A 27,615-nucleotide genomic window follows, 5' to 3' on the forward strand; every position below is an offset into this window, starting at 1 on the left:
GATTATATTGATGTGGTACATGAAATGACGAGTGTGCAGTTGCCGTCTTCACCAGCAGTAGCAGTTTATCTCGATTGTTTGGAGGCCCTCAAATATTTTGACTAGGTCACATCGAGTACTGTCCTAGAGAGACGAATTAGGTTGCTCGTGAGCTAGGTAGAATGGCGAGAATTGATCCACCGAGCTTCTGGAAGGACAATCTTCATAGTTTTATTTAACCATATCTAGAAACACTATTTTATAATCAACGCATGTAGTACTAATTTATTTACTCCTAAAAGAATCAATTGATGGTGATAGTTCGTCGTCTCCTCACCTCCTTCTATTTATAAAAAAAAACTCCTTACCTTCTTCTAATTCAAACAATAATTCAACTGCAGTAGATTGAGAAGACAGTGATGTTTGCCACTAAAAGTAAAACCAATTACTAGCAAATGCCATGGTAATTGTTTTTTAGTCTAGTTTGTTTTTTTCTTAGCAATGCAAGGGTATTTGGCTAATTTTTGTAGGGACTATTGTGGTAAAATCCACATTTTTCAATTAAATCTCTACTACTACTACAAATATACAGTTTACCCATGGCTCACCGTTCACTCGTTGTGAGCCATCCAATCAGTGTCTATCGACGTCCCAGATTATTCCTCCCCCCGCACAGAACAGCGAACGAAAAAAGGAGAAAAAAAAACGATCCACGCTCCCCTTCGTCCACGCTACTGCCTCCTCTCATCTCCCTCTCCCTTCCTCCTTCGCCGCCGACGTCCGCCCGGCCACCTCCTCCCCACGTCGTTTCACTACAACAAAACATAGTTTAAGTAACACAGTCATGTAACACATGTTAAAATGTGTTACAGATAAAAATTATTGTAACACATCTAGTGTGTTGCAAGCCAGTCAGTAACTCATAGTAAATAAAATCCAAAAATATGTTACAAAGTTAGTACGATAGTAACATATACATTTGTGTTGGTCCAAATGTGTTACAAGTTGTAGGTTCAGTCACACATCTTCAGTCACACATAATCATGTGCGGTAGTGTTACAAGCTCATCAAGAGGAAAAAGAGAATGGACCGTTGTCATAACACATGCATGGTTAGACCTACCTGGCACGTAAACAAAATAAAAATTGTTTGAACGTAAAATATGAACCTGTTTAATAAAATATATCAATTGCCTCAACAATAGGGATCGAACACTAGACCTCAGATACGAGGCATCAATGAGCATACCACCGCGGCATCTGTCTAATACTGAATAATTAGCAAGTTTTATGTATTTGGCACCGTGGTTCGACCTATGTGATTAACCTGAGATTGTAATGGGCCTGGTCTAGGCAAAAAAGGAGATAGCAGACGTGATTTAGCCGGTCAGATGCGGCCCAATGGGAAGAAACGAATTTAGAAGAATTTCTGAATAAAGATGTCACAAGAATTCAAATAAGTAAAAAAGAAATACCATATTAAATAAAAAATTTATAGTCCCTACTGTCTTGTGTCAAAAAAAAAATCCAAAATTTATACAACAATTGGAATAGGAATGTAAAGTGTGATTTGTTCATTCGATATCATCTTTAGGATGGCCGATTTAAAAATACCAAATGAGCTGCCGTAGAAAGAAAGATGTACAATATACAATCCTCCTCAAACTAGCGTATAATAATATTAACAATGCTGGATGTTACATTGTCCCATCTGCAATTAATAATTTTATCCAAAGGAAAAGAGGCTAGCAGCTTGCTTGACGCGTACAAGCCAACACTGCGTGGAACATGAAGCAAGCTAGGGGCGGCATCATCTCCATGTTACTACTATAATCGTAACAACGCTAAATCTAAGAACAAAGTATAAATTTTGACAGAATATCCTTTGTTTTCAGGAATATCCAAGACAATCAATTAATAATATTTCTCAATCATAACCAATAAGTCGAGTAAAGATGCATGCAGTTAATATAATCTCTGACATCCTCAAAATCGTACCATAATAAATCATGAGCGACCGAATGCTCAGATCGAGCAATCGTGATGTGAAACAGTTCTCAATATGGACTATGTCTCTAAAAACATATTATGAGATTAAGACAACTAAATTATAAAATGTCTGATGTCCATGTGAATTTGTGCTACTCCCTCCCATGCATGCCTTTTTTAAGTACCTGAAAACCAAATGAAACACAAGGGTGAGTACAGAAATACTCAGACATTAAAATATGAAATTGCAAGAGCATTGATTATTAGTCACCATCACATTTTCACTATAGAACAACAAATTCACTAAAAAAAGAATGAACACGCATACAATGAACAATTGGAATGAGAAATCTGGAATTAACCACATGTAAAGGGGACTAATCAAGTGTTCAGGCTACCTAGGGGTTCAGCTGCTCAAGCGGATGAAACTAGTATTGAGTGAGCTAGCAAGGTGTTTAACAGAACAAGGTAACGATTCTCCAGCATCAAGGTAATTGACCAAACACTAGCTTCTGCTTCTTGATGTACACCAATTCAGACTCCCTATATGGCAGCTATAAAACAGAATAAAACGCCTAAAACAAATCTACAAACAACTAGCCCCAACCGATAGCTACCTTGCACCTGAACAAAATAAGTGTACAGGATCCCATCCACCTGCATAGCATAGCCTGCCCATATGCAACTAGTCCAAAAACCAACTCCCTGGCACATTCAGATATTTGTTGTGTCTGCTGCAAAGCACCTACTGCTAGCCAATTTGATAGCAGTAACTACTATTTATGTAGCTTAGCTACTTGATAATGATGATATTTTAGCCAAACATACACATACCTGAGTGACCAAGTCATTAAATTATTGACTTCCCCTACTCTTCGTTGGTCGGAGCATTGTTATTAGCATCCACTAATGTTCCCTCGATGTCTGTTCTAACCCAATGTTGGTCATTTGTTTTCTTTTTGAACATCTCCCCGAGGTGGGAAACATGGAATGGCTCGGATTCTATGTCCGCTGCTGATTCAAGGTCACCAGTGTCATATGAATCTCTAGGTTTGGGTGGCTTCACTACCACAGACCAACCTGGGTTCATTTCATCTTCCACATAGAACACTTGATCTGCCTGGTTAGGGAAAATAAAAGGCTCATGCTCAATCTTTTCTCCTTTGTGTATCAGATGTGAGAAGTTCACAAGTGTGTAGCCGTACTTGTCTTTTTTCATTCCTTCTTCAGAAAATACATCAACCCATTCACATTCAAACAGCACCACTGAAAATTGTCCGGAGTAGTTCAGCTCGATGATGTCAATTACCCTCCCATAGTACGTCACATCATCTAGAACTGGAGTTGCATCTCCTGCTGCAGCATAACTAGATGTTTTTGCAGTTAGCATAACTCCACTGTTCTGTGTCACTTTATCCAAATGCTTGGGCCTAAAACGGAAGCCTCGAGAGATGAAACCACGATATCTTTTTCCTGCAGAAACTGGGCCCCGAGCTAGCCATCTAATATCATTTTCAACACCATCGATGCTATCTTTCTTCTCCAAACTCTTTATCTGATGAAGTATATTGATTAATTAATTATATAGTGGCAGATGTAAAGCATGCAAAATTTCGCACTTACATGAGCTTTGAACCACTCGTGGAATGTCTCATTTTGGATCTTCTCGAGAGTATTTGGGTTTACTCTGCGCCTACTGGTGACCTCATCAGCATGGGCTCTGAAATTAATTTGCAACCAATTTAGAATTAGAGAGAAAAGATTACTCGCACAATTTATAAGCTGAAGAAATTACCTAAGGTATGAGTTCACTTTGGAACAATTGAACAAGACGTATCTATGCGCCTGTACTTTAGCCAAACTCTTCATCACATAATTTCTAGGCTTTCCAAGTTGTACGCCAACATGAGGAAATAAAGTTGGTCCTTGTGAAACGTCAGGATGGCCAACCAACTCCTCGCCATCTTCGTTCCGGGAAGGCATGTTATGCTTTGTCTCAAAACCAATAATATACTTTGAACAGAACACCATGGCCTCATCTGCCAAATGTGCTTCACATATAGATCCTGCGGGATGAGCTCTATTACGGACATTTGACTTGAGTTTACCTAGATACCTGCATAAAAAAAGAAAAGGAAGAAGAGTATTCTTAAACAACCATGTACTACAGAGACACCAAATGCATCTCTATATTTGTAACAGAAACTAGCATACCTTTCAACAAACCACATTGAACGGTAGCACACTGGACCACCTATTTTCGCCTCTGTGGCTAGATGAGTAACCAAATGCATCATAACAGTAAAAAATCCTGGCGGGAATATCATCTCCATACGGCATAACGTCATTATGATTCTCTCCTCCAACTTCTCAAGATCTTCAATATAAAGAACTTTTGCACTTACTTCTCTAAAATATGCGCATAGATCAAACAACACAGATGTAACATTATCTGGGAGTAGATACCGTAAAGCAAGTGGCAGAAGTTGTTGGATTAGAACATGACAATCATGACTTTTAAGGCCGGAAATTTTCCCTTGAGAAACATTTATGCATCTTGATATGTTTCCTGAATACCCATCTGGAACCTTTAAATCATGAAGAACTTTGCAAAATTGTTGCTTCTCCTTTTTAGACATGGTATAGGAAGCAGCAGGCAAATAATACTTATCATTAGGCTTTTTTTGTGGATGCAGCTCTTTCCTAATGTTCATTTCTTGTAGGTCCAGGCGTGCTTTCAAATTATCCTTAGACTTGCCATCTATGCCCAGAAGTGTCCCATATATATTCTCACATACATTCTTCTCAATATGCATGATATCTAGATTGTGGCGGAGTAAATTGGAGTCCCAATAAGGCAAAGAGAATAGGCCGCTGACACACTTCCAGGTTTTGGATTTCTCAAAGTCCTTAATTGATTTTATATTGTCAAGAACTGCAGTTTGTGCATAAGCAATAGGTGCTGCTCTGTGTTCTTTAGACCCATCAAATGACTCGGCATCAAAACGAAACTCGTGATCTGGAGGTAGAAACCGGCGATGCCCCATGAAACGGTACTTCTGCCCATGCTGGAGGCGTTTAGAACATGTTTCGTCACGACAAGGAAAACAACCAAACTCACTACTGACACTATATCCAGATACAATCGCCAGCCCTGGATAGTCGCTCACAGTATGCAACAAAACAGCATGAAGTTGAAACATCTCATCTCGGGATGCATCATATGTATGTATTCCCTCCAGAAAGAGCTCAGCTAGTTCTTCATAAACTGGCTCCATAAATACATGGAAGTTCTTTCCAGGGTAAGATGGACCAGGAATAAGCAGAGTAAGCAGAAGAGAAGATGCCTTCATACATAACCATGGTGGAAGGTTATAGGGTACAAGGACGACAGGCCAACAACTATGTTTAGAACTCATCATCCCAAACGGGTTGAACCCATCAGTTGCCATTGCGAATCTAAAGTTTCGAGAATCTGACGCAATGTGTGCATGCTTGGAGTCAATGTCTTTCCAAGCCTCTGAATCAGCTGGATGACGCATTGCTCCATCTTTTGTGCGTTCCTCAGCATGCCATCTGAATGCTTTAGCAGTTTCTTTGTGTCTAAAAAGCAACTTAAGCCTGGGTTTTATTGGAAAGTACCTTAACACCTTCCTTGGGATCGCCTTTTTCCTTTCCTTCTTAGTCAACGTGGTTTTATCTGGTTTGTTCTTCCACCTTGATGTTCCACATACTGAGCAGAAGTCATCATTTGCTTTCTCTTTCCTATAGAGCTGGCAATCTTTTTCACACGCATGAATCCTCACATAACTGAGCCCAAGCTTTCCAACAATCTTCTTAGCCTGAACAAACGTTTTAGGTAAATTCTTCTTACCATTTGGAATTGCTAGTTGCAGGACTGCTAGCAAATCATTCATGGATTTATTGCTCCACTTGTTATTGGATTTTATGTGGAACAGAAGTACAAGGAGAGAAAGTTTTGACAGTTCACACCCTTTCCACAATGGTTCATCAACATCTCTCAACAAGTCAAAGAAAGCTTTAGTTTCAGGATCTGGTCCGGTTTCTGGAGGATTTGGGTCATCATGGTCAGTCATTGGAGGTACACCATCTGCATTCCTGAAAACATCATGGACTAGCTGACGCATATTAGAGTTTATTCCTACATGTTGTGACCTTTTCCGCTTCTTAGCAGAGATGTATGCTGCAGTTTCACCATGACAACCCCAAACTGTATATCGATGTAGCATTCCATCACACACCAAATGCTCATATACGGTGTTCCTCTTGAGCAGGAACCTATTGACACATTTAACACATGGGCAATGGATCTTGGCATCTGCACTTTTTCCCGTGTATGCAAAATCAAGAAAACCATTTACCCCAGCCAAGTAGTCATCACCTGGTCTAGGAGAACGCAAAAACTTCTTAATAGTTTCTAAATCCATTGATTCGCTGTGTTTGGAATAGGAAATATTGTTAGCAAACTTATTTTACTCCCTCCGATCCATATTACTTGTCCAAATATAACATGTACCTAGACGCTTTTTAAGCATATATATATATCCATATTTGGGCAAATTTGAGACAATTAATATGGATCGGAGGGAGTAGTTGTAATGCTAAAACACTTGAACTGCAATGGAAATTGTAAATGCATGGTTACTAATACAATAGCACACAACGGAAAGTAATCTGCTCCCTTTTTAAATATGACATATGCAACCACTGATACCAGCTGAGAACTTAGTGTACAATAAGGTTCTGAAGAAATACTTTACTAAGGTTCTGAAGGAATACTTCATGATATATTTATGAAGGCTTGCAATTTATACAATTAAGGTTGGGACTATCCACAAAAACTAAGAAGGCACAGGGTTTAACTAATTATTCGACTCCAATTGTGTGAGAACAGTGAATACATTAGCATCCCAGAAAAATTATAGTCTACTGCAAATCCAAGCGCCAATGTGCCGCATATATCAAACAATATGAATTTTTTTCGCCTCCCCAAGGAGACGTACCTGCACAAGAATATTGAATAGGATGACGATTCTGGAGTCGGGCCACGGGATATGCTGCCCTCGTTGTTGCGATATCGTCCTGAGAATGCCGGGATGGATTAGATGAGATATTCGATGGAGGCGGAAAGACGAAGGCCAGGCTCGTGAACGCGGCGGCTGGCCCTTAGGTGGAGACACGGGCGGAGGCCAGGTCTGCAGGCGGCCCTAGGTGGAGACGGGGCTGGCGGCCCTAGGTGTTGACGCAGGCGGAGGGGAGGGCGGCGGTGTTGGTCATCCAGCCGGTGGATACGGAACAGGAGGCCTCTACGGAGCAGAGGGGATGGAAAGAGAATATTTGTCTCTCTCGTATTCACTTTATTATTTTTTTCTACTCCTATATTTTAGAAGATTGCAGGAGAAAAATACTTTACTTAATCTTTCTTTTCTCTAATATCATGTGATAGATTGGAAACATAAGTAAAAATAGTACTCCCTTCGTCCTAAATTAAGTGACCTAATTTTTTCCAGATATGCATGTATGTATATCTAAAAAGCATCTAGATACATGTAATATTTCGGCACTTAATATGCGATGGACGGAATGCATTTAGAAAAAACCGTGAATTCCTTTAAAATTCAGGATTTTTATTTTTTTTTGAAAAATTACCCTTTTGAGGTTGAGATTTTCAAAATGTTTAAATTTGAAAAATTAGCCTTACCGCGGGTTCATGTACTTTCTCCAGGAATGGTGGCTGATCACCATCCGAACCATCTGCACCAGTACTAGGAGTAAAGATGGCAATCTCGTCCACGCCGCCCATGGATACCTGATCCGAAAGGTACGATATGGGTTGTCCTTTACGATATGGATACCTGACCCGATGTCAGCCTTGTTATCGATGGAACGAGATGCAAGTTTTGGAAGTCCAAAATTTTCAATGTCGCCATTGCTAATCATTCCGGTCGATATATGGTAATGGGATCTGGGAAGTTTCTCTTTCATGGTAATGGGATCGTTTGCTCGATTTCCTTGATTTGATCGCTACTTATGGGCGTGCGCTCAAAGGATGCAAATAGGGATTCGCAAACAAAAAGGGGAATTTGTAGTCACTTTTTCCTGTTGCGTAAAAAAAAGTCATATTGACCTAGATTTAGAAGTTTGCATGTAAGTATACTCTTTATTAAAAGACGGTATGTGCATGACCAACGGATATAGAGGTTGCATGACCCAAATTTGGTGGTGTCTTTGCGACGCTTCATCCCATTCTTTGGTGCGTGGTTGACAGCGTTGAGGAGTTAGTGGGTCCATGTCGGTGATGTTCATCTTGTGCCCACTCACTAGCATACGATGGCTTAGTAGACTATTCCAAGCCGACCGCGGGTACAAATGGGTGTATAATTTATGTAGTCCTGCAATGTTCTATATTTATTAACTATATTAACTAAATTTTACATGGGTTGTGTAAATCTACAAATATATATGATTATATTCATTCTTCAAGACATTAGTCCCTAACATATATATGTATATATAGTGTCCCTCTAAAAGTAAATAAATAAATAATATGCTCCATTTTCATCGTGTCAAACATTTTTTTGAAATTATTTCTCTAAACATTTGTAAACAATTTGACGGAAACATTCCCGCTAAATCTTCCCTCCAATTCTCTAAAATATAACGCAGACCACTTCTCCAAAAATTCACTTGCGAAAATATCCGCGCTTAATTTTCCCTCCAGTTAACCAACCAAAAGGTAAATAAATTACGTAGGTCTCAGGACTTAGATCCATTCACGCCCACCTCGCCGCCGCCCACTCCGCCCGCACAGTTTCCTCGATCTGTCTCACCGCTGTTTGGAGGGCTGCCGCGACGACGCCCTCACTCTTCGCCGCCGGCAACTACCGCTACAACGTCTACGGCATTCTTCCCGCTGGTATTGACATCCAAGTCCATCCCTTTGCTGATTTTCCAGCTACGAATTCCTGATTGGTTCTCTTTCCTCCACCCTCTTCTTTCTCTGAGTCAGACATGAACCGTCGCCCATCTCAATCATCTCTTATATGAGTTTATACTTAGTCCATGCCTAAGTGCATGAAGCATTGGTGAAGATTTCTCGGAGACTTGGTTGGGGCGGAACCGCTTTGTGTCTGAATCTTGTCGGATCCCAAATTCCCAATCGTTTTTGTAGCTCTTGATTCCTGCAACCTGAATCTAGTTCTCTCTGGAGCGGGGATGGGTTCAGATTGTTGGACCCTACTGGACGGGGAGAATCTAACATTGGGCTTTTATTCTGGAATTTGCACTTTGATGTCGAAGCATATCTTCTGAAAAATGTGTACCCAGTCTTCTAATGAACTGATGGATGCGTGAATGGTTGCAGGTAAAATGGTTAACACAAGAAGGTTGAATATCACAAGAAGCTGCACCCGAAATGGACGCCGTGACAACAGAGAGGAGTCTTTCCCACAGGTTGATTCATCACAAGAATTTGATGATAATTTGGATCATGTTGTGCACCATGATGATGACCCGCAGAACATGTTAGGTAAACTCTAGATTAGTACATTATATCCTCTGGATCAGTTTGATTAATATATAGCTATACTGGTGGTGATTGCATCAATAGAAAGCCCTCATCTTGTTACAATACCCCCACTCATCTGGTTCAGGTTTTAAAATAGACATTATATCTGCTATATCTTTGCTGAATGGTCTTGTACTTGATTGAGCACAAAGAAATCTAGCTATTGGAATATAATTCTCAGCTTTTGTCTTTCTGAAATAATTTTGTAGGAAACATTGAGAAAGTCAATAAGCGTGGGAGAACAGCCCTGCCAGATGTTTATAACCTTCCAGACGGAGCACGAATAGTTGTGAGTTGCAATCCACATGGCCAGCCTATAGGAGAAGAAGGTGGAGTCTTAGGGAAGTTTCTGGGCGTGATAGCCAAGAATGGAGCATATTGTCCACTTAATGAGCATGACTGGAGAAAGGTCAAGAAAGATGGTGGTGATGAAACAATTCTTCAGTGTGTACAGGTAGTTCAAATATAGAAGGCATGAAAATGTGATGCTACTTTTGATGTAGTGCAGCTTACCTCATTTATGATATCTTGCTGATTTTCAGACTCAGTTTTTGTGTCCTCCTTCCTGTAAGAAGTGGATATTAAAAACTGTTGGGAGAGACTGGAGACGATATAAAGCAACTCTAAAAAAGGGTATCTTCAAACCAAATGCAAACAAAAAAAGGAAAGCTTTATATAAGCTTTGTCCAGAGGATGTGGAAGAAGACCAATGGAAGGAACTTGTCAAATTTTGGAAATCAAAAGAAGGAAGGGTAACAAATATGCTACCATCCTTACGATGTTTTTTGCATTTATAATTAATCTGATGTCCTTTGCCATAGCTTGAAAATATTTGTCGGTATGATTTGATAATAATAGGACCTAAGTGAGAAGAACAAAAGAAGTCGTTCATTGGTGAAGACAAACCATACAGCAGGGACAAAGAGTTTTGCTCGTTGGGCTGAGGATATAGTGAGTAATCTTGTTTTGTTAAATATGCTTTTTAAAAATGTTTTCTTATTGGCATTTTTATTGTTCTGTAGAGACAAAAGGACCCTGAAAAAAGACAACCACATAGAGCAATTGTTTACTTAGCAACTCACAGAAAAAGACCTAAAGATAATCAACCAGAGCCTGTACAAAATGAGCATGTGGTATGCAAAAACAGATGTTCATTGCTTCTATAGATTATCAAGTTATGATAATTCTAGCAAGTAAACTATGTATAATTCTTTTCTTATAGATTCAATTGGAGGATCTAATAGATAATCAACCAGAGCTTGCCCAAAATGACCGGGGAAGAATTGCTTGGGAAGGCGATGCCTTGCATCAGGTTCTGGGTGAAGAAAAAGCTGGACAAGTCCATGGCATGGGTTTGCTTCCTGTCCCGAAGCAAGTTTATGGTAGGCTACCACGGCGTTTCAAGAACATGAATATCAGTACACAAGATACATCATATGAGGGAGGGGCTGATGAAAGAGAGGAAATAGCAAGGCTCTGGGAACATATACAAAAACAAGACCTGGTTATTGAACAATTGAGAAACCAACAAGGCAGTCATGAGAACAATGAAACAGCAAGGGTAAATCATTTTTTTGGTGTGGTTCGTACCAATATTTTACTAACACTCATTTCTTGTGTAGGAAAATCACCAAGAAAACTTTGCCGACAATTCGCAGACACACGTTGCGAATTTTGTACGAAAGGTACATATAATATATTTAACAAATATTAGTTCTCTTTAGAGTTTAATTCTATTTCGATCTGTAGAGAGTTTGCAATACGCCAGATCAACAAGGTTTCCTCACTCGAGAAAGAGAGACAACATTGGTAAATATTTAATTCCCATTCCTTCCATTTCTATGTATTTGTAGAATAATAACTAAATGTTTGTGCGTTCAACTATAGAACAAGGATACACTAGTAGAAAATCATGACATGTATACTGATAATGACGAGGAGTTTCCTGCTCAAAAGGTTAGTATGTAAATATTTCTCATTTTGACATACTTATATTGCGATTTACTAATTACTCTCAAATCTATTTTGTTATAACCAGTATCTTGAGCATGGAAAGGACAATGGATTAGCACATCAACATGGATCATCATCAATACCACTCTCCACCAATGGTTTTCTGCAAGAGGTAAATCCTATGTGTTGAGAATGTGGTAGTCGGAGATCTGCCTATCTTCAGTTGTATCTACAATTGCAATACCGAAAATTGTTAGTGAACTCATTTCACATACTTATCACCAAAAATAGCTAAATGTAGCATCTAAGGAGTAATTTTATTGCATGTATTACTGTAACTTAGATGTCCATTTCTTGTAGTTTCGACCAACCCTATCTATACAGTAGAATAAGAGTCGGTTAAGACAATCACTGACCTTTAGACCATTTATGCTAGAAATTTTGATATGTATTTATTAGCCTATATTTGAGGTTATAAATATTTCTATCGTGTTTTCCTATAGAAGAACAAAACGAAGCAGAATTTCCAAGATACTACGGCGCGTACGCGACGACAACAAGACACCCAAAGCAGAACTCAGTGCCATATTCCCTCAAAGCGGAAGCATAGTTCTTCGATGGAGGTACAAAAGGATTTATTCATACCATTCTCATTTATATAACTTATACATCTCTAATGACTGTTTTGCTCCTAGGACGGCACCAAAATAATTCTCAAGACTCATGTATATCCCAACAGACGACGTGTGGCATATGCCACTTTTATTACTAACTCACCAACTCATGATGTTGCTGGCGTCCAGTTAGGTTCTGAATTTATGCATGTTAGTCTTGATGAAGTTATTGATGCAAAGGAAAAGTTAGTAAGAGAAAGGTTTAACTGCAAGACAATTGGAGATGCATATGCGGCTGGGTTAACAATTGCTTGGCCATCAGCTTTTGTATGTTATGCTTTACTTTATTCTGTTTCTTGAAGTACAAGTATACTTTAATTTTTTTACTGTGAAAGTAATAATGGTGTCTTCTGTTTGCAGATTGAGAAGATGAATTTTAAGGGATGAGCTCTTATGTCTACATGTTATGATGTACTCGCAGGCAGATTAACACGTTGTCCATTCAAGAAGCAAATAATTCCACGGCGGAAGAGAATTAGCAATAAATGTAGTCTACATTACTGATTACAACATCTAATATTGTGTATATTATCAATAAAGTTAAGGATGCTATTAAATGATGTGATGTATACTTATTAATTTCAATGCAATTCATTCTTCGTGTGTGTGAATCTCATTGGTTTTGTGTCTTCCTAACTCGAGCACTGTTATATTCATTGATTGTTTTGTAATATATACTGATCGTAAAAGAATCAATCACGCAAATTATATGAATGTGTTGCTAGAATTTGCAACAAGTGTTACTGCATCATGATTCCAATTTCTTGTAGATGTGTTGCAATAGATAAAGAAATTTGTTACTATCCATGTTCCTATAGATAGAAAAATGTGTTACTAGGTATGTTGCAATAGATAAAGAAACATGTTGCTAGCTTTCAGAAAATATGTTACTACACTTGTTGCTATAGCTAGAGAAAAATGTTGCTAGATATGTTACTATAACAGCAAATAAGTGTTACTAGTGTTTGTAGTAACATATATGATAGGTGTTACTGTATCATAATTGTATCACATTATAGTACATACAGGAACGTATATAATGTGTTACACCACATCAGATTGTAACACGGCCTATTGTAACTCATAACAACCTGTGTTACTGAAGGTCACAGTAACACTTTTCTTAAGCTATAGTATCACATCCGTGTGTTACAAAAACCCTGTCCCGACGTAGTGTTTCCTCCTGCAGCCTCTGCTCCACCCTCCCTTCCTCCTCCGCCGCCGGCGTCCGCCCGGCCGCCTCCTCCCCGCGCCGCTTCCACCCACAGCCTCTGCTCTGCCGGATCCAACGCCCTTCCTCCCCCACCTCCGTCGTCCGCCCGTCAGCCCCCAGCGCTGCCTCCTCCCATAGCCTCTGCTCTGCCGGTGGAATCGGAGCAGCGGAGGCTGCTCCTCCCACAGCCCCTCCGCCCCTCTCTGCCACTAACTGTTGTTGTTCGCCGCCCTGTCGATGGAATCGAAGAAGCCACAACTGCCGTTGTGGAGGAGATGAAGCAGGAAGCTGGAGGAGCGGTTCCGACGATGCGCGTCTCTCCGCCAGCAAGGCGGTGGCTTCCTCTCCTTCGGCACGACGGAGCTATTGCGATGGCGATTCAGTCGAGGCGCTAGTCCCGTACGAGGGATGTTCCAGCAACTTGCGTCGACCGTGCAACTAGCGGTTGCAAGTTCGTGCGTGTGCACGACCTTGGTCGGTCAGCTCGATGGTCAGCCCCGTGGACTGGAACCGCCCCACTTTCCCCACTTTCGGTGGTTAAATTCCTTCCTTGGCTACAGAAAGGCCAAGTACGAGTTCTACAACTCAGTCTCCTATCCGCTGCTCTACTCTAGCTTTCGACGCTTCCGACATTGGTGGTGATTGCAAATTTCTATATTTTCTCCTCCGTGTTCCTGCTAATTGTATTCTTCCTTCTCATTTGTTATGTCTTGTCGATTTGCAGAACTCGGAAAACAAGCGAAGTTAGAGGGGTTTCGCTGAGCTACAGGTTAGTTTTGTTACTCTCTTTTTCCGGCATTGATGTTTCCTTTCAAAATTCTACAGTTTCTCCTCCCTCTTGAGTTCCAAACTTCCCCTTCTGTAGCTCTCATCGCCATTTTGTTTATTGGACTGAGTGGCTAATGTTTGGTTTGTAGCTTCGATTTAGGTTTATTCTTGCTTCATTTCTTTGTTGATGCTCACGTGTAACTGAAATGGAGTTCGCTCTCCTACTTGATTTTTTGAATTTGTGTAATAATGTCGTGCTTCTAAAGTCTAGACTCTAAATAATAGAGTTGTGCCCTGTTTTAACAAAGGTATGTTTGATTAATCATAGGTAAACCAGTTAATTTTTAATTTGGATGCTAATTTGCTTTCACATTGAAAGAGCAACCTTTCTATCATTTTGTCCTTACCCAGCTAATCTCTTGACTAATTTGGTGGACTCTACATGACTATTTACCTCTTATTTCAGAATATAGCAAAGTGGTTATTAATAGCATTGTCTTATTTTGCTGGATTGTTCCCAGCAGGTGGTGGCAAAGCCATTGGTTGTTGCCTGAAGGTATGCTTTTGCACCTAACATGTATTGTTTCTGGTGTGCAAGTGGTCTAATGATGAGTGATTCTAAAAGCAGAGATATTGCTTATGATTCTAAAATCATTTGATGCCACTTGCAGAAAATATTTGACACTACAAAAAATCATACCCAATGTACTCCCTCCGTTCCATAATTCTTGTCGAAATATTACATATATCTAGACACATTTTAGGAATAGATACATCCACTTTGGGGCAAATTTGAGACAAGAATTATGGAACGGAGGGAGTACTTTTCAGTTCTTGTTGAGTTTTCCAATTTATAGATGGTCAGATTTTCCTTCTCAGCATGCATAGATACAGGAATAGGAATCTTCTAATGATGAGTGATTCTAAAAGCAGAGATATTGCTTCTGATTCTAAAATCATTTGATGCCACTTGCAGAAAATATTTGACACTACAGAAAATCATACCCCATGTACTTTTCAGTTCAGGCTGAGTTTTCCAATTTATAGATGGTCAGATTTTCCTTCTCAGCATGCATAGATACAGGAATAGGAATCAATTGGACCAACACATTTGACAGCATAGAAAATCATATCCCATAAGTGTTATTTGTTTCACCTCGTTGCTTTATAGAATGTTCAAATTAAATCATAGACCTTCAAAAACTTCTAACTCGTGGCGATTACACAGACTAACCTTTTTCATACATAGATGGCAACATTTAACAGTGATGGAAGGAACATGAAAAAGAGATACTATGACGCTATGGCCTTAGTGCAGAAGTATGGTAGGCCAGACATATTCCTAAGTATGACTTGCAACCCGAATTGGGATGAAATAACCAATGAGCTTGAGCCCGATCAGACCCCTCAAGACCGACCTGATCTCATTATACGAGTGTTTCGAGCCAAGCTAGAAGACCTAAAGAATCAATTGTTCAAGGATCACATTTTTGGTGTTGTAGCCGCACATGCCTATGTTGAGTTCCAGAAAAAGGGCCTACCACATGCACACTTTCTTCTCATTATGCACCTTTAAAGGATGATATCTCTATTCATGTGGGATAGTTACCAACAACATTGCGCACAAAGATGTACTCACATCGTAGATCTGTTATGCAGTGTGAAAAAAGTTAATGTTTTTTTTTTCTTTATGCTCATATGAGATTTGTTTTCCTTTTTATTTATGTACCCCATCCTATGTATGAACTAAGTTTATATGTGTATGCTCTAGTTGTATGCTTTTTCAGTAGAACAGATTTGTAGTGTGGCAGCAGGCTTATATTTTTTGGTTCAGAGAAATGGATGCACTGGAGTTGCATATCTGTCAATCTGTGTATGTTCAAGTTTCTGTACAATTACATGGCTGTCTAGACAATCTTATTCTGTCAAAAAATAATTCACCTGGAGGCAGGGACACATCTGTTTATGTGTGTTTTTGTTTACTGACATGTTTAGATCGATAACAGAGAAGTTATATCTAAAAACCAATTCATGATAGACTAAAATTGTTTGTGATGGTTGCTCTGTGCATGTGCGTATTGTTTTGTTTACTGTACTCTTTGTTTGCCTACCAATCTTTATAAAGTAAAGTACAAAGATTAACACAAACGAAATCTCACTGCCTGGAGATAAGAGATTTATTGGTAGCCTATAGCTTCCTTGTTAAAGTGGCAACTCGATCTTGTAGCCTATCTTCAGGTTCTGGGGTAAAAACCGGAGAACAACTAACTTTTTACATTTCGAGGTTTTCTATGATCCGACAATTAATATTGCGTCTCTGATTCAGTATATTCAGGTAGCATGAATCGTTGGAATATTTGTGTCTCCGTTGCAACGCACGGGCACTCAGCTAGTGGACAATAAAGTAGGTGAAGAGTAGTTACACAAATAAGATTGTTACTCCCTCCGATCCGTACGTAAAAAGTGTCACCCATTTTGTACGAAGTTAATTAGTACAAATTTTGTACTAAGTGGACGACACTTTTTATAGATCGAAGGGAGTAATAATTAGTTGAATGATTTTGCTATTTACAAGGTGACTCAGAAATAACTATTTATAAGTACTTAGACGATAATCACAGAAATGACTAGTCAACGCTAACAACCAGCTAACTCAATCAGCAAGATTCGTGCAAAATTCATGTAGAAAGATGAAAAGTCTTAATCAGATGGCTGTGATTATCGTTTGAAAAATAATTATTTCTAAATCGATCGAGAAACAGACACTCCATAAATAGACACTCCCTTTATTGAAATACTGTATGTCTCCGGCCATATCTCCTGGAAGCTCTTGAGTTATTATGATAAAAAAGTACTAGCACAAATGTAAAATACCTTGGCAATATTTGTATTCCAGATTATTGATGGTTGCCGAACTCATTTGGCCTCTCTTTTATTCATAGAATAAAGGTCAATCCTCCCTGCCTCTGCATACTTAGGCCTCTCCTAATGCTCCTACGTGGTGATGTCTTTTAAGCCATATATAAGTCATCATTTCGTGGTCTCTTCACGTAAAATAACACAAAGGCATTAAATCTTTATCACAAAGCTATTAAATAAGTACTGCATCTGTTCCTAAATATGAGATACTCTAGGTTTTTCTAAGTCAAACTCCGTGAACTTTGACCAACTTTATTAAAAGTATACTAACACTTATGATATCAAATTATACTGTGAAAATATATATCATGATGGATGTAATGAAATTAATTTAGAGTTGCAGATGTTAATAGACTTTTCTATAAGCTTGGACAAACCTAAAAGATCTTATATTTAGAAACGGATGAAGTATTACTTTAGATACAACACTAAGAGACATTGCATTGGGAAGATAGCATTTTTAACATTTATTGCGAGCCAAGAGACAATACCTAAGAAACTATGCATTGAGAGAGGCCTTATAAGCATACACCGTCTAATTGTATCTAGCATACATATTTTGGGCATTTGGTGCATTGTAAAAATTGTGGAGGATGACTCAACCTTGCATTGCCTTGTTTTCGGGAATCGTGGATTACCTCATTCAATCCTGTTCCAAGCTATTGCAAGAGGTTCACAATTTTGGTGAAAAATATAGATCTAGAGCTCAAAGTTGCATGGTTTTGGGAGGCGGAAATTATTAAGACATAAAACATCATGCAACAATCATTCGATGTGGTTATGCTGTGGGTGAATTTCAACCTCCAAATTGATTTTGTTGAATGAATTTCATCAAGGTGAGATTTATCTCAAAATTGCGACCATGATTTTAAGACGATGATAGGAGAATGAAGAAAAAATATATATCTTCGCTGAGCCCAGCAAACTATCCTAGATTCTTCGTCGCGTAGTTTCCTATTTTAAGTTTATTTGATTTCGGCAAGTGAACGCGCAACCATAAATATTTACTAAATTTGCCAGACTGCTCTCGAGGGTATGAATGTAACAAGTAACCTGAAGGAGGTTTGCATCATCATGAACTTGAGTCCAAGATTGACGGTTCGATACACCTCATGGTATTGCCAAAGAAGGGGCACATGGGTATTTAGAATGAAGGACAAGTTAGCACGCCAATATGTGGGCACATTTAAGTTTATTGACAGAAGAGGGCAAGCTTCCTATCAGTTGGACATGCATGTTTCACTAGCAGATGTTCGTGATGTATTCCATATCTCCAAGTTGAAGACATGTCTCCGTGTGCCTAAGACATCCCTCGAATCGGTGACAACGAAGTCATGAACGACCCATCCTATCAGGAATCCCCATCAAGGTTTGTGAGCGTAGTGTATGCCACGCTCTGGTCTCATCGGCTTAGGAAAGTCGATCTAAAAGAGAAATGAAGGTGTCTATTATAAGAATGTAATACGGATCTTCAAGCAATGGGTAGTTTAGATAATATGAACAATTATTCTGGGCCAAGCATTTCAGTTTGTCAATGCCAAGAAGTCATAACAAAAAAATGCTACGTAGTACACGGGATGGAATAGGGAGCAAAAGTTGTCACCCTCGCAGACTAAATTTGTCACCCTCACAAACTAAAGTTGTCACCCCACGAAATTAATTGCTCGTTCCAGCCTTCTAGTGTGACGAGGTAAAGTTGTCAACGCACAAAACTAAAATTGTCACCCTCACAAGACAAAGGTGCCACCATGCAGAGCTAAAGTTGCCACCGCACAAGACACGTGGCACGATCTCATGCACAACCTTCTCAATGGAATGGCCATCGGTCGCTCAGAGAGACTAAAAAGCGAACGTTCATTATTAATTTAGTAACATATATTATAATGGCACCTATTATAGCAGCCGAAACATGGTGCCTAACATGGGCTGTACAAATTCTGTAACATATATTATAATGGCACCTATTATAGCAGCCGAAACATGGTGCCTAACATGGGCTGTACAAATTCTGTAACATATATTATAATGGCACCTATTATAGCAGCCGAAACATAGTGCCTAACATGGGCTATACCATACCATGTCTTGATACGAAACTATAGTAGGACGACATGCATGTGGCAGGGCGTATCTTGTAGTAACTAGTACAGTACAACTGAAGTGAGACAGACTTTATCGATCACTGAGAATAACATAAGTAGTTAATTTGTTGGTTCAACGGTGGACACAGGCGAATCCAGAGGGTGGCGGAATTCGGCCCATATATCACTACATCTAATATCCTGAGTCCAAAAGAAAAAAGAAAATCAGGCTGCCAGCCCATCTCCTTGTTAGACCCGACAAGCTTCACGTGCTGCATTGGGCCTTGTCTTATCAATCGATCGATCGATCAGCCGTGAACAGGGATACTGGGAACACCATCGATCAGAAACACGAACAGGCGGAGGCGGAAGTGACGGAACTGCCTCCTGCCGGCCCTAGCTTAGCTTAGCTCCTAGCGATCAGGGGCGATCGGGTGATCAGGATGCGCAGCCCAGCCGAAATCTCTCGGCATCGCTATCTCTCGGCTATCAAGGCAATCAAAATTAAGGTGTGCTTGGTCAATATTAGCATAATATTTACGGTTCGCGAGTAAATTTAGGGTAAAAATTAGCTGGTTATAGTATATATTGGGATAAAAACATTTGTACATTGGACCACCCTGCCTCACAAACGTGGATCCGCCACTGACGGTGGAGCCACTAAAGGTTCAACCTTCCTCCTCCGTCATCTGGCCTGGGCTTCCGGAGCTTACTCTGCTTCGTTGACGGAGATCTGAACGAACCATCCAATAACTAATTGCTCGGGCCTGCGGGCGGAGCGGCGGCGGCAGCAGAGCCTGCGAGGTTGATGTGCTCCTCAGCGAAGCTGTCCAGGGTGTCCCTGCGGTGGAAGAAGGCGCCCGTGCGGCCCTGGTACACCAACTCGCAGTCCCTGCGGGCGAATTCGCAGATCATCTGTTCAACCACGTAGACGAAGATGTCGAGGTGGTAATGCTGGTTGAGGCGCCGCGCGGCGAGGGCGACCTCGAGGTGGACGTCCGGCGCGGTAGTACTGGCCGCCGCCGGGAGACGCAGGGCCAGCAGCGCGCGGAAGAGGTCGTCTCCGGAGAGACCGACGAGCGCAGCCGGGAGACCGCGCCCCGAGACGTCACCGGGGCGGCGGCGGCGGCGGCTGCGCATGGCCTGGAGGCGAGCCGTGAGGCCGTTGGCGTCGCGCGTTTGGTCGAGGAAGCCGTCGCGGAAGGTGTCGAGCATCTCCTTGAGCCGGAAGACGGTGTTGGTGGCCGGGGCGAGCGACGCGGCGCGCGACAGCACGGCCTGGAGGCGTTCCTGCAGGGCGTCGCCGGCGCCTTGCGGGTGGGCGGCGTCCCTCACGCTCTCGCGGACGCCACGCACGGCGTTCGCCAGCATCGCCTCCACGCCCTCCATGGCCACAAGCACACTCTCTCGCTCTCTCCTGAGTCTTGATAGATCTCGCTTTCGCTGCAGAGATCGGATACTGTGCACGCAGGGTAGCGAATCGCTTTATATAGGAGTATAGAGCGAGTAGTGGCAGTACAAAAATTGTGTACGTGTTCACATCGCACGCAGAACAGCTAGCCAGTAGTGCGTCGGTCAAATGGGTTTTCGTTTTGGTATCAGAACCGGCGGCCGGCGGGCCGTGTATGCATGTAGTCCAATGTAAAATTAACGCCAACGGCTTCTTTTGAGTGGCGCCTGGCGAGTCAAATCCTCTTCTCCGGGAAAGTGCAAGGCTTCGATGGAGGCACCCTAGTTTTGAAAACCGGACCGGGCCGGCAGTCCGACCGGAGAAAACCAGAACCACAGATCCTGGCGGTCTGTTTAGCGCACCGGACCGGACGGCCAAGCAGACCGGACAAAACCGGATGAACCGGCCGGTTTTCATGAAAACAGGTGAACCGAGTGGTTTGGCTCGAACCGCCTGGTTCACTTGCCGTTCCCTCGTCCCGCCGCGACCGTCGCCGGATCCCGCGCCCGCCCCCAGCGCCGGCCGTCGCGCGCCTCCCATTACCCGTGCGTGGCCGCTCGCTGGATTTTTTTTTCAGTATTTAGTTAAAAACTTAAAATAGATTATTTTATATCTTAAAAACCAGACCAGTTCAACCGGTGAACTGGCGGTTCGACCCGAAAAACCCGAACCGAGAGCCTCGCCGGTTCGATTACTGGTCCGGTTTTCAAAACTAGGGGAGGCACCCACCCGTTGTATTTCATTGGACCCGACTCCAGGATTTCTCGGCCTGAGAGACTTTGCCCTTCCGAAAAATTCTCCTCCATTTTGGGCTATAATTATTCGTATTGTCATCGCGCCATCTCCCAACTCCCTCACTTGAACGCATCTCTCTCTCCGGTCTCCTACTTTGGCCACCGCCACCTTACGCTCGGCCGCATCCCCTGCCTCATCTCTTTTTGAACCTAGGTTCAGTATTGTTTTTTCATTTTTTTATTGAGAAGCCGCCTGTTTTTTTAGTTAGAGAAGCAATCGGATCTTAATCCAACCACAGTAACTGGAAGACGAGTGAACAAGGATGACCCTCAAATCTTAATCTGATATTTAAGGTTTTTTTTTCTCTTAGTTTAAGAGTGGAACCATGAGTAGCCGGTTTCCGAATTTGGTGTCAGGATCTACTTGCCTTTAGCGTATGAACTTGGTTTTCAAATGAAATGACTAAGTTTAAGCTCATTTCACATCCTTAATATTTGGTACATACACTCCTTTTAGCATGGAATCAAGTGTGTGAAAAAACATTTCCATCTTGTGTGGACAAGTTCTATTTTCCATACATAAATTTCAACCCTAAATCAGAAGTTTGTACTGCATAGATTATTTAAAAAATGCGAACATCCGATATTATTGTTTCACAATCTTAAGCAATAAGAATGAAGACGTTAGGGAAAAGGGATTGCATTTTTTTATATATATTTTTTACAAGTTTTCAAGTGAAATGAATTAGTTATGAATTACATGATGTCTTTGTGAGACTATTTTTCTGTGATTTTCGCGGTACGGTTGGTGATAGGCGGTTGAACTTTCCCCACCATCTCTTGTAAAATGTAACAAAATTTGGCAAGGCGTGCGTTTCCTTCTGGTGCAATGAACAAATGCATGTCTTCCGTCTACATAGTACTTTTGATTTTTGTTTTCATCCATCGTGAAATTTTCCTAATGGTTATTTACACACAAGGCAAATTATCCTAGTTTAGTACTAGTTTCTGAATTTTGTATAATCATGAAAAAAAATACCATCATTCATCCATTGAATTGCAAGCAAGGAAACAAGCTAAAATTGGTTAAGAGCCGATTTATTTCAGAGAAAGACATGGTATTAGAACGTAGCCAGTTGGAAACTGGTCAATTGCCTTGCTGCTTTCCGTCTACGAGATTCTCCACGTCCAACAGGAACTGGGCGAACGCCCGCCGCGACGAGCCTCCTTCCTCCATCGCCGCCTCGGCCTCTTCCCTGCGAGCCGCGAGTCGCGCCCTGAGCTGCCTTCCTTCCTCGGCCTCGATCACCAGCCTCACCTTGGCCTCCAGCTCCCCCGCCTTGACAAACCCCGTCATGTACCCCTCCAGCTCCACCGCGACGCCCATGTCCGCCGTCATGCACACCTTGTTCATCTTCTGCTCTGCTTCGAGCGGCCAGCACAGCATCGGGACCCCCGCCGCGACGGCCTCCAGCACCGAGTTCCAGCCGCAGTGCGTCACGAACGCGCCGGTGGCAGGGTGCCGGAGCACGTCCACCTGAGGCACCCATGACTTGACGACGAGGCCCCTGTCCTTGGTCCTCTCCAGGAACCCCTCCGGGAGGAGCGCGTCGAGGTCCGCCTCGGCGCGCACCTCCAAGTATTTCTTCGGGTCTTGGCTTCCGGCCGGCGCGCGCACGGACCACAGGAACCGTTGCCCGGACCTCTCCAAGCCAACGGCTATCTCCTTGAGCTGGTCCGCGGAGAGCGTGCCCATGCTTCCGAAGCAGAGGAACACGACGCTGGCGTCTGGCTGTGCGTCGAGCCACGCCAGGCACTCGTTCTTCTTCCTAGCTGCTTTGCTGTCACTCTTCTTGCCGATCAACGGCCCGACGCAGTACACCGGAGGCAGGACCCGGCCGGGGACGCAGAGCGGGTCCCGGAGCGACTGCGCCGCCCGGCTCTCCAGCGACTCGAACGTGTTCACCAGGACGCCCATGGTCTCCGTGTTGCGCCTCCAGATGTCGGTCATGGCCTTGCACAGCTCCTCCTCCGGGTGCTCCAGCAGCTCCCTGACGAGATGAGACGCCGGCATCGGCGGGACGCCGAGGAAATCGAGGGGCGTGTCCCCGAGATCCTTCAGGCCCGATCGCCTGCCGGCGACCAGCGCCGGGAACTGGGTCACGACGGACAGGCACGAGGCGCCCGGGGCGAAGAACGTGTAGACCGGGACGCCGACCGCGGCGCCGGCGTCGATGGCGTGGACGCAGAACATGTCGAGGACGAGGGAGTGCAGGCGTTCCCGCGGGATGGTGCGGAGGAAAGCCTCGAGCGGCCCGTTGTAGTCGCGCGCGAGCTGGAGCATGAGCAGGAAAGGGTGCTTGCCGGAGGCGGCGAAGTCTGGTGCCGGGAGGGGCGGGAGGACATGGAAGGAGATGGACGGGTTGGAGGCGGCAATGCGCTCCACGAAGCTGCTGCCGCCCAAGTCGGACGACTTGAAGGGCGGCTCGGTGAGCACCATGGTCACGTCGTAGCCGTGCTTGAGGAAGACGTTGGCGAGCTCCGTCATGGGGCTTACGTGGCCGACGCCGGCGCCCGGGAACAGAACGACGGTCTGCTTCATGTTAGATCACCCTGTGGAATGTGGGTGGAGACTACCAAAATTCTCAATTACAGATGCTTTGGGGCTGAGAGTGCGAATGGTTCGTCGTGCGCCGCGCTCTCTCTTATAGTTGGGTCCTGCCTTGGGGGACAAGCTCCGTTTGGAACCGAGTCTGTCAAAGAATACGTGGTTACTAGTACTCCTAGCTAGCTTGGATAAATTAAATTAGTACGTTGTGGCGCATGTGACGATATTTCATGGTAGGTAGCTTCGTCTTGGAAAACCAGTGTGCCTTCTGCAGCAAGCATACAGTTCATCGTACAGGTTTGAATCAGCCCGCGGCCCGGCCGGTAGCATAGGATATGTAAGTCCGGTTTGGAAAACAGAAAGGAAGTTGAATGTGTTTTAGCTGACGCCGGGGTGGGTGGGTGGGAGGCATGTTACATCACTTGGAAAACCTTTCAAGGCTTATGTAGTGCACTAAAACATCGACAAGTATTTAGGAACGGAGAGAGCAGGAGTAACAAATTTAACAAAACAATGAAACACAACGTTTCATCTAATTATGAAGGTAGCTTGTTTCTTAGTCTCTATGAAACTTCAACGGAAGTACAAATCAACTCAAATATATATAATAAAAGTTACATCAAGATTTCTGTCGCCAGAACGAGCCGATTACGCGGTGTGGTCATCGCTCCCATAGAGGAGCCGATCTGACCTTATCGATGATAGCCTGAAAGTTCTCGTGCACGTTAATTCCCCTAAGGACCAGCGTCCCGGAGCCGCAGTCGTTGTTGACGAACCCTTAAATTGATCTGAAAAACCTGACACCATATAACGCCGACGCACATGCATGACAAGAAACCCTAACCTCGCCGTCCCAAGGGGACGACGTACAGGAACCTACGCTGGTGCTCCGCCGCTTCCGTCTTGGCGGATGAACTCGAGAGAATCAGAGCCCGAAAGACCATTATCTCGACACATCGCCACCACGAGGACCACGCCATCTTCCACACGCCTCTCCCGAGGTAGGGAGACCTCATTCCACGCCAATGCCGATGACCTCGTTTCGCCGCCGCCAATTCTTGACAAACAAAGACACCTATCAAAAGGCAAAAAGCGTTTCTACCGATCCCCCGCAGGATCCGTGCATGCAGAGGAGAGAGGGAGAAGAAATCGGGATCCGCGTGGGATCCGACCGCGTAGGGGGAGATCCGGGGCGGATTGGAAGGCATGGACGGCCGCGGCAATTTCGCCACTCTCCTATCAAAAGCTCTAGAGGATGAAGACCGTAGCTTCCATCAGTAGATCAGGGCCTTCTTACACACCCCACCGACAGAACCGGTGAAGGAGAAGAAGACCGGAAGATCTACCGGCGCAGAAGGGTGACAGGCCGTGGTAGAACACTAGATAGGTTTTCTAGGGCTTTTAAAACTTGATATGTATTTTTTATCACGTCTTCACTAAACGCGAGAAGAATAGTCAAATTCCCTCTGCGTCTTTGACTCCGGCCGGCCACGTCTCCAACCCAGACGTCATCAGGTTAGGGTTAGTTTACTCTTTACCGACTCCCTTGAAGAAAAGCAAGTGCCAAAGTATTTTTGCCAAAGAAGCTCATCCCTTTCATTTGATCATCCACCGCAGCCGGCCATACGGAAGCAAGGAGTGGGAATAAAATAGAACTGAGGGCAACAAGAGTAGATCAGTCATGCAGCAGCGGCAGGAAATAAGAAGAAATATAGGTAGCTTCGTCTTCTAGAAGGAAAGTAGATCCAAACTTCCATACGAATTTCGTGGCATCGATCAACAAGATCACCGTTTAAGCATCATCAGGTATGCCCCTCACGGCCTCACCCATAAACTATAAATTAGGTTACTCATCATGTATGAATTCATCGCCCAGATCTTTCCTTCAAATACTACTCGTATGTGTAGGTTAATTTTGCCCACAGGCTTTGCGTCATGGAGCTTGAAGACATATTTTGCATAGCATCTTATTCGTACGCTGTCCATGCTGCCATACTTTTTTTTTGATTAAGGACGATGAGACGATCATTCAAGTACTCTCTTCGTTCAGGTTTTGAAGCCAAATTTTTTCCTCTCAAAATCCGATTCATAGATCTAATGGCACTTCCAATCCATCGTATCTTAAACGGTATCATATACATTAAATACATGTTTAGATACATCTTCTCCAAACAAGCTCTCATTTATTATGTTTTTTGAGAGTTATGAATTTTTTGAGTATTCTTTTTTTTCATTAAATAGGATGCCACATCAGAATTTTGCCAATGTGACATATTAAGATACGGTACAAGTTGGAGCATATTGATATTGGCCTAAGTCCTCTCACATGTCTCTCTTAACTACATACACTAATTCTTTTGGTTTCACTTATTAGACACCTTTGCACGCGTTTATTCATTTTTGATTTGGTAGTAGTGTTACTTTGATATCAGTGTTTCTTGGTACTCACACCTGGTTATAGTACTTCAATTTGTGTTGTACTTCACTGCCTCCGTCCCGGTTTGAAAGATCGTTCTCTAAAAATGCTACAGTACTATATATATTCTTTCTCCTTCTAATGTACCCCTGTAACTATGCTGTATATGTGATTTAATTAATAAATTTTATACCGTCATAGTCTGATCACCTACAGTTTACAGTCAACAAACCGGCACAAAGGAAGTAATTTGGTTTACAAAACATCAATAGCTGACATTGGAAATTTATCTGTCAGCAAAGATCGGTATAGCTGATGTCAGCAACTGAGTTGTGCTTGTCTGTTGGTTCTGTTTCGCTGACATGTGTGCCTCGCGGTGTTCTAGCAGGTTTTCCCCGGAAGTTTCGGTGGCGGACAATTACAGCGGTTTCCTGCCAGTGTGTTGTGTTGTCGTAGTACCAGTTGTCCACGGGGTTTCATTGATACGGGACACGTGGGTCGTTAGTGACGAAACCCCGTCAGGAAGGCTTTACGGGAAGCGATGAGTCAGGAAAACTGCCTCGAGGAGACGGCCCTCGGTGAAGGGTGAAACTAAGGGCCGAATACAAGAAGCTCCCAGGAAACCCGGTTCCGGAAAGCTGAAGGAACGTCTCACGGCAGCTAGCCGCGTGCGCTAGCCGGAAATGAGCACCACAGCAACCCACGCTCGGGCATGCAGGCGGGACCCGCAGAACAGTGAAGACAGGACAAGACGGCGGGCGCACTCCTCGCGCTCCTCGCGCTCATTGCCCAGTAGCCGCAAGGCGAGGGCGGCCCGGCCGCTTCAGGCTGGGGACAGAACTCGGGACGCGGAGACGCGCCCCGCGTCTCAGGGCACGGAGAACACCCTCCCCCGCCGGGAGGGCAAGGAGGCGAGGATCCCGTGGGGTCCTCGGACTCGTCACCGACCGTTACGCGGGGTGACGCGGGAGGGGTCCTGAACGCCCGCCGGCAGGAAGACCTCCGCCCGCGCTTGGAGCGCCGGCGCCGGCGTGAGGCAGAACGCCAGCGCCCAGATGAGCAGGAAGATGCTCCCATGGACGTCGAGGACGGCTGCGCCGCATTTACTCGCGAGCTGCGCCGGGTGACATGGCCCCGCAAGTTCCGAGCGCCGACGCTCGTGACGTACGACGGGACCGTGAACCCCAAGGATTTTCTCCTGACCTACACGTTGGGCATGCACGCCATTGGTGCCGACGACAAGG

The 27,615-nt window shown here is 43.4% G+C and overlaps 4 protein-coding genes across 5 annotated transcripts; 1 reads left to right on the forward strand and 3 right to left on the reverse strand.

Annotated features, from left to right (window-relative positions):
* Positions 1 to 1,910: 1,910 nt before the first annotated feature.
* On the reverse strand, positions 1,911 to 7,308 carry LOC100821852. The gene is made up of 6 exons (XM_010240152.2): positions 6,992 to 7,308; positions 4,182 to 4,344; positions 3,763 to 4,083; positions 3,591 to 3,687; positions 2,802 to 3,522; positions 1,911 to 2,152 (listed from the first exon to the last, which is right to left on the reverse strand). The coding sequence occupies exons 2-5, from the start codon at positions 4,313 to 4,315 to the stop codon at positions 2,836 to 2,838; spliced, it is 1,239 nt and encodes a 412-aa protein (XP_010238454.1). The 5' UTR covers positions 4,316 to 4,344; positions 6,992 to 7,308; the 3' UTR covers positions 1,911 to 2,152; positions 2,802 to 2,835.
* Positions 4,361 to 6,517, reverse strand: LOC106866646. 2 transcript variants are annotated; one of them, XM_014902230.1, is made up of 2 exons: positions 5,275 to 6,517; positions 4,361 to 4,444 (listed from the first exon to the last, which is right to left on the reverse strand). In XM_014902230.1, exons 1-2 carry the CDS (start codon positions 6,413 to 6,415, stop codon positions 4,416 to 4,418), a joined length of 1,170 nt encoding a protein of 389 aa, XP_014757716.1. In that variant the 5' UTR covers positions 6,416 to 6,517; the 3' UTR covers positions 4,361 to 4,415. The 2 variants fall into 2 exon arrangements, with proteins under 2 accessions (XP_014757716.1, XP_014757717.1); XM_014902231.1 differs by lacking the exon at positions 4,361 to 4,444 and having other exon boundaries at positions 5,686 to 5,809; positions 5,961 to 6,517.
* A 1,460-nt stretch (positions 7,309 to 8,768) lies between the features above and the next one.
* LOC100822160 lies at positions 8,769 to 12,671 on the forward strand. The gene is made up of 14 exons (XM_010240153.2): positions 8,769 to 8,904; positions 9,352 to 9,516; positions 9,765 to 10,009; positions 10,098 to 10,307; positions 10,414 to 10,506; positions 10,578 to 10,688; positions 10,778 to 11,116; positions 11,178 to 11,240; positions 11,305 to 11,364; positions 11,443 to 11,511; positions 11,594 to 11,680; positions 12,012 to 12,131; positions 12,204 to 12,449; positions 12,543 to 12,671. Exons 2-14 carry the CDS (start codon positions 9,357 to 9,359, stop codon positions 12,567 to 12,569), a joined length of 1,830 nt encoding a protein of 609 aa, XP_010238455.1. The 5' UTR covers positions 8,769 to 8,904; positions 9,352 to 9,356; the 3' UTR covers positions 12,570 to 12,671.
* Positions 12,672 to 22,373: 9,702 nt separating this feature from the next.
* Positions 22,374 to 24,021, reverse strand: LOC100846154 (anthocyanidin 5,3-O-glucosyltransferase-like). The gene has a single exon (XM_003578520.4). It carries the CDS (start codon positions 23,947 to 23,949, stop codon positions 22,495 to 22,497), a length of 1,455 nt encoding a protein of 484 aa, XP_003578568.1. The 5' UTR covers positions 23,950 to 24,021; the 3' UTR covers positions 22,374 to 22,494.
* Positions 24,022 to 27,615: the final 3,594 nt, after the last annotated feature.

Source organism: Brachypodium distachyon, chromosome 4, assembly GCF_000005505.3.
Source record: "Brachypodium distachyon strain Bd21 chromosome 4, Brachypodium_distachyon_v3.0, whole genome shotgun sequence".
Classification (NCBI taxonomy): Eukaryota; Viridiplantae; Streptophyta; class Magnoliopsida; order Poales; family Poaceae; genus Brachypodium; species Brachypodium distachyon.

Coding starts and splice junctions, on each gene's coding strand:
- LOC100821852 (XM_010240152.2), bottom strand. CDS start 4,315: ATGACGTTATGCCGTATGGAGATGATATTCCCGCCAGGATTTTTTACT. Junction 3,688..3,762: donor AAAGTGAACTCATACCTTAG/GTAATTTCTTCA, acceptor AATTAATTTCAG/AGCCCATGCTGATGAGGTCA. Junction 3,523..3,590: donor ACGAGTGGTTCAAAGCTCAT/GTAAGTGCGAAA, acceptor ATACTTCATCAG/ATAAAGAGTTTGGAGAAGAA.
- LOC106866646 (XM_014902230.1), bottom strand. CDS start 6,415: ATGGATTTAGAAACTATTAAGAAGTTTTTGCGTTCTCCTAGACCAGGT. Junction 4,445..5,274: donor TCTGCTTATTCCTGGTCCAT/CTTACCCTGGAA, acceptor CAACTTCTGCCA/CTTGCTTTACGGTATCTACT.
- LOC100822160 (XM_010240153.2), top strand. CDS start 9,357: ATGGTTAACACAAGAAGGTTGAATATCACAAGAAGCTGCACCCGAAAT. Junction 10,010..10,097: donor CAATTCTTCAGTGTGTACAG/GTAGTTCAAATA, acceptor GCTGATTTTCAG/ACTCAGTTTTTGTGTCCTCC. Junction 11,241..11,304: donor TTGCGAATTTTGTACGAAAG/GTACATATAATA, acceptor TTCGATCTGTAG/AGAGTTTGCAATACGCCAGA.
- LOC100846154 (XM_003578520.4), bottom strand. CDS start 23,949: ATGAAGCAGACCGTCGTTCTGTTCCCGGGCGCCGGCGTCGGCCACGTA.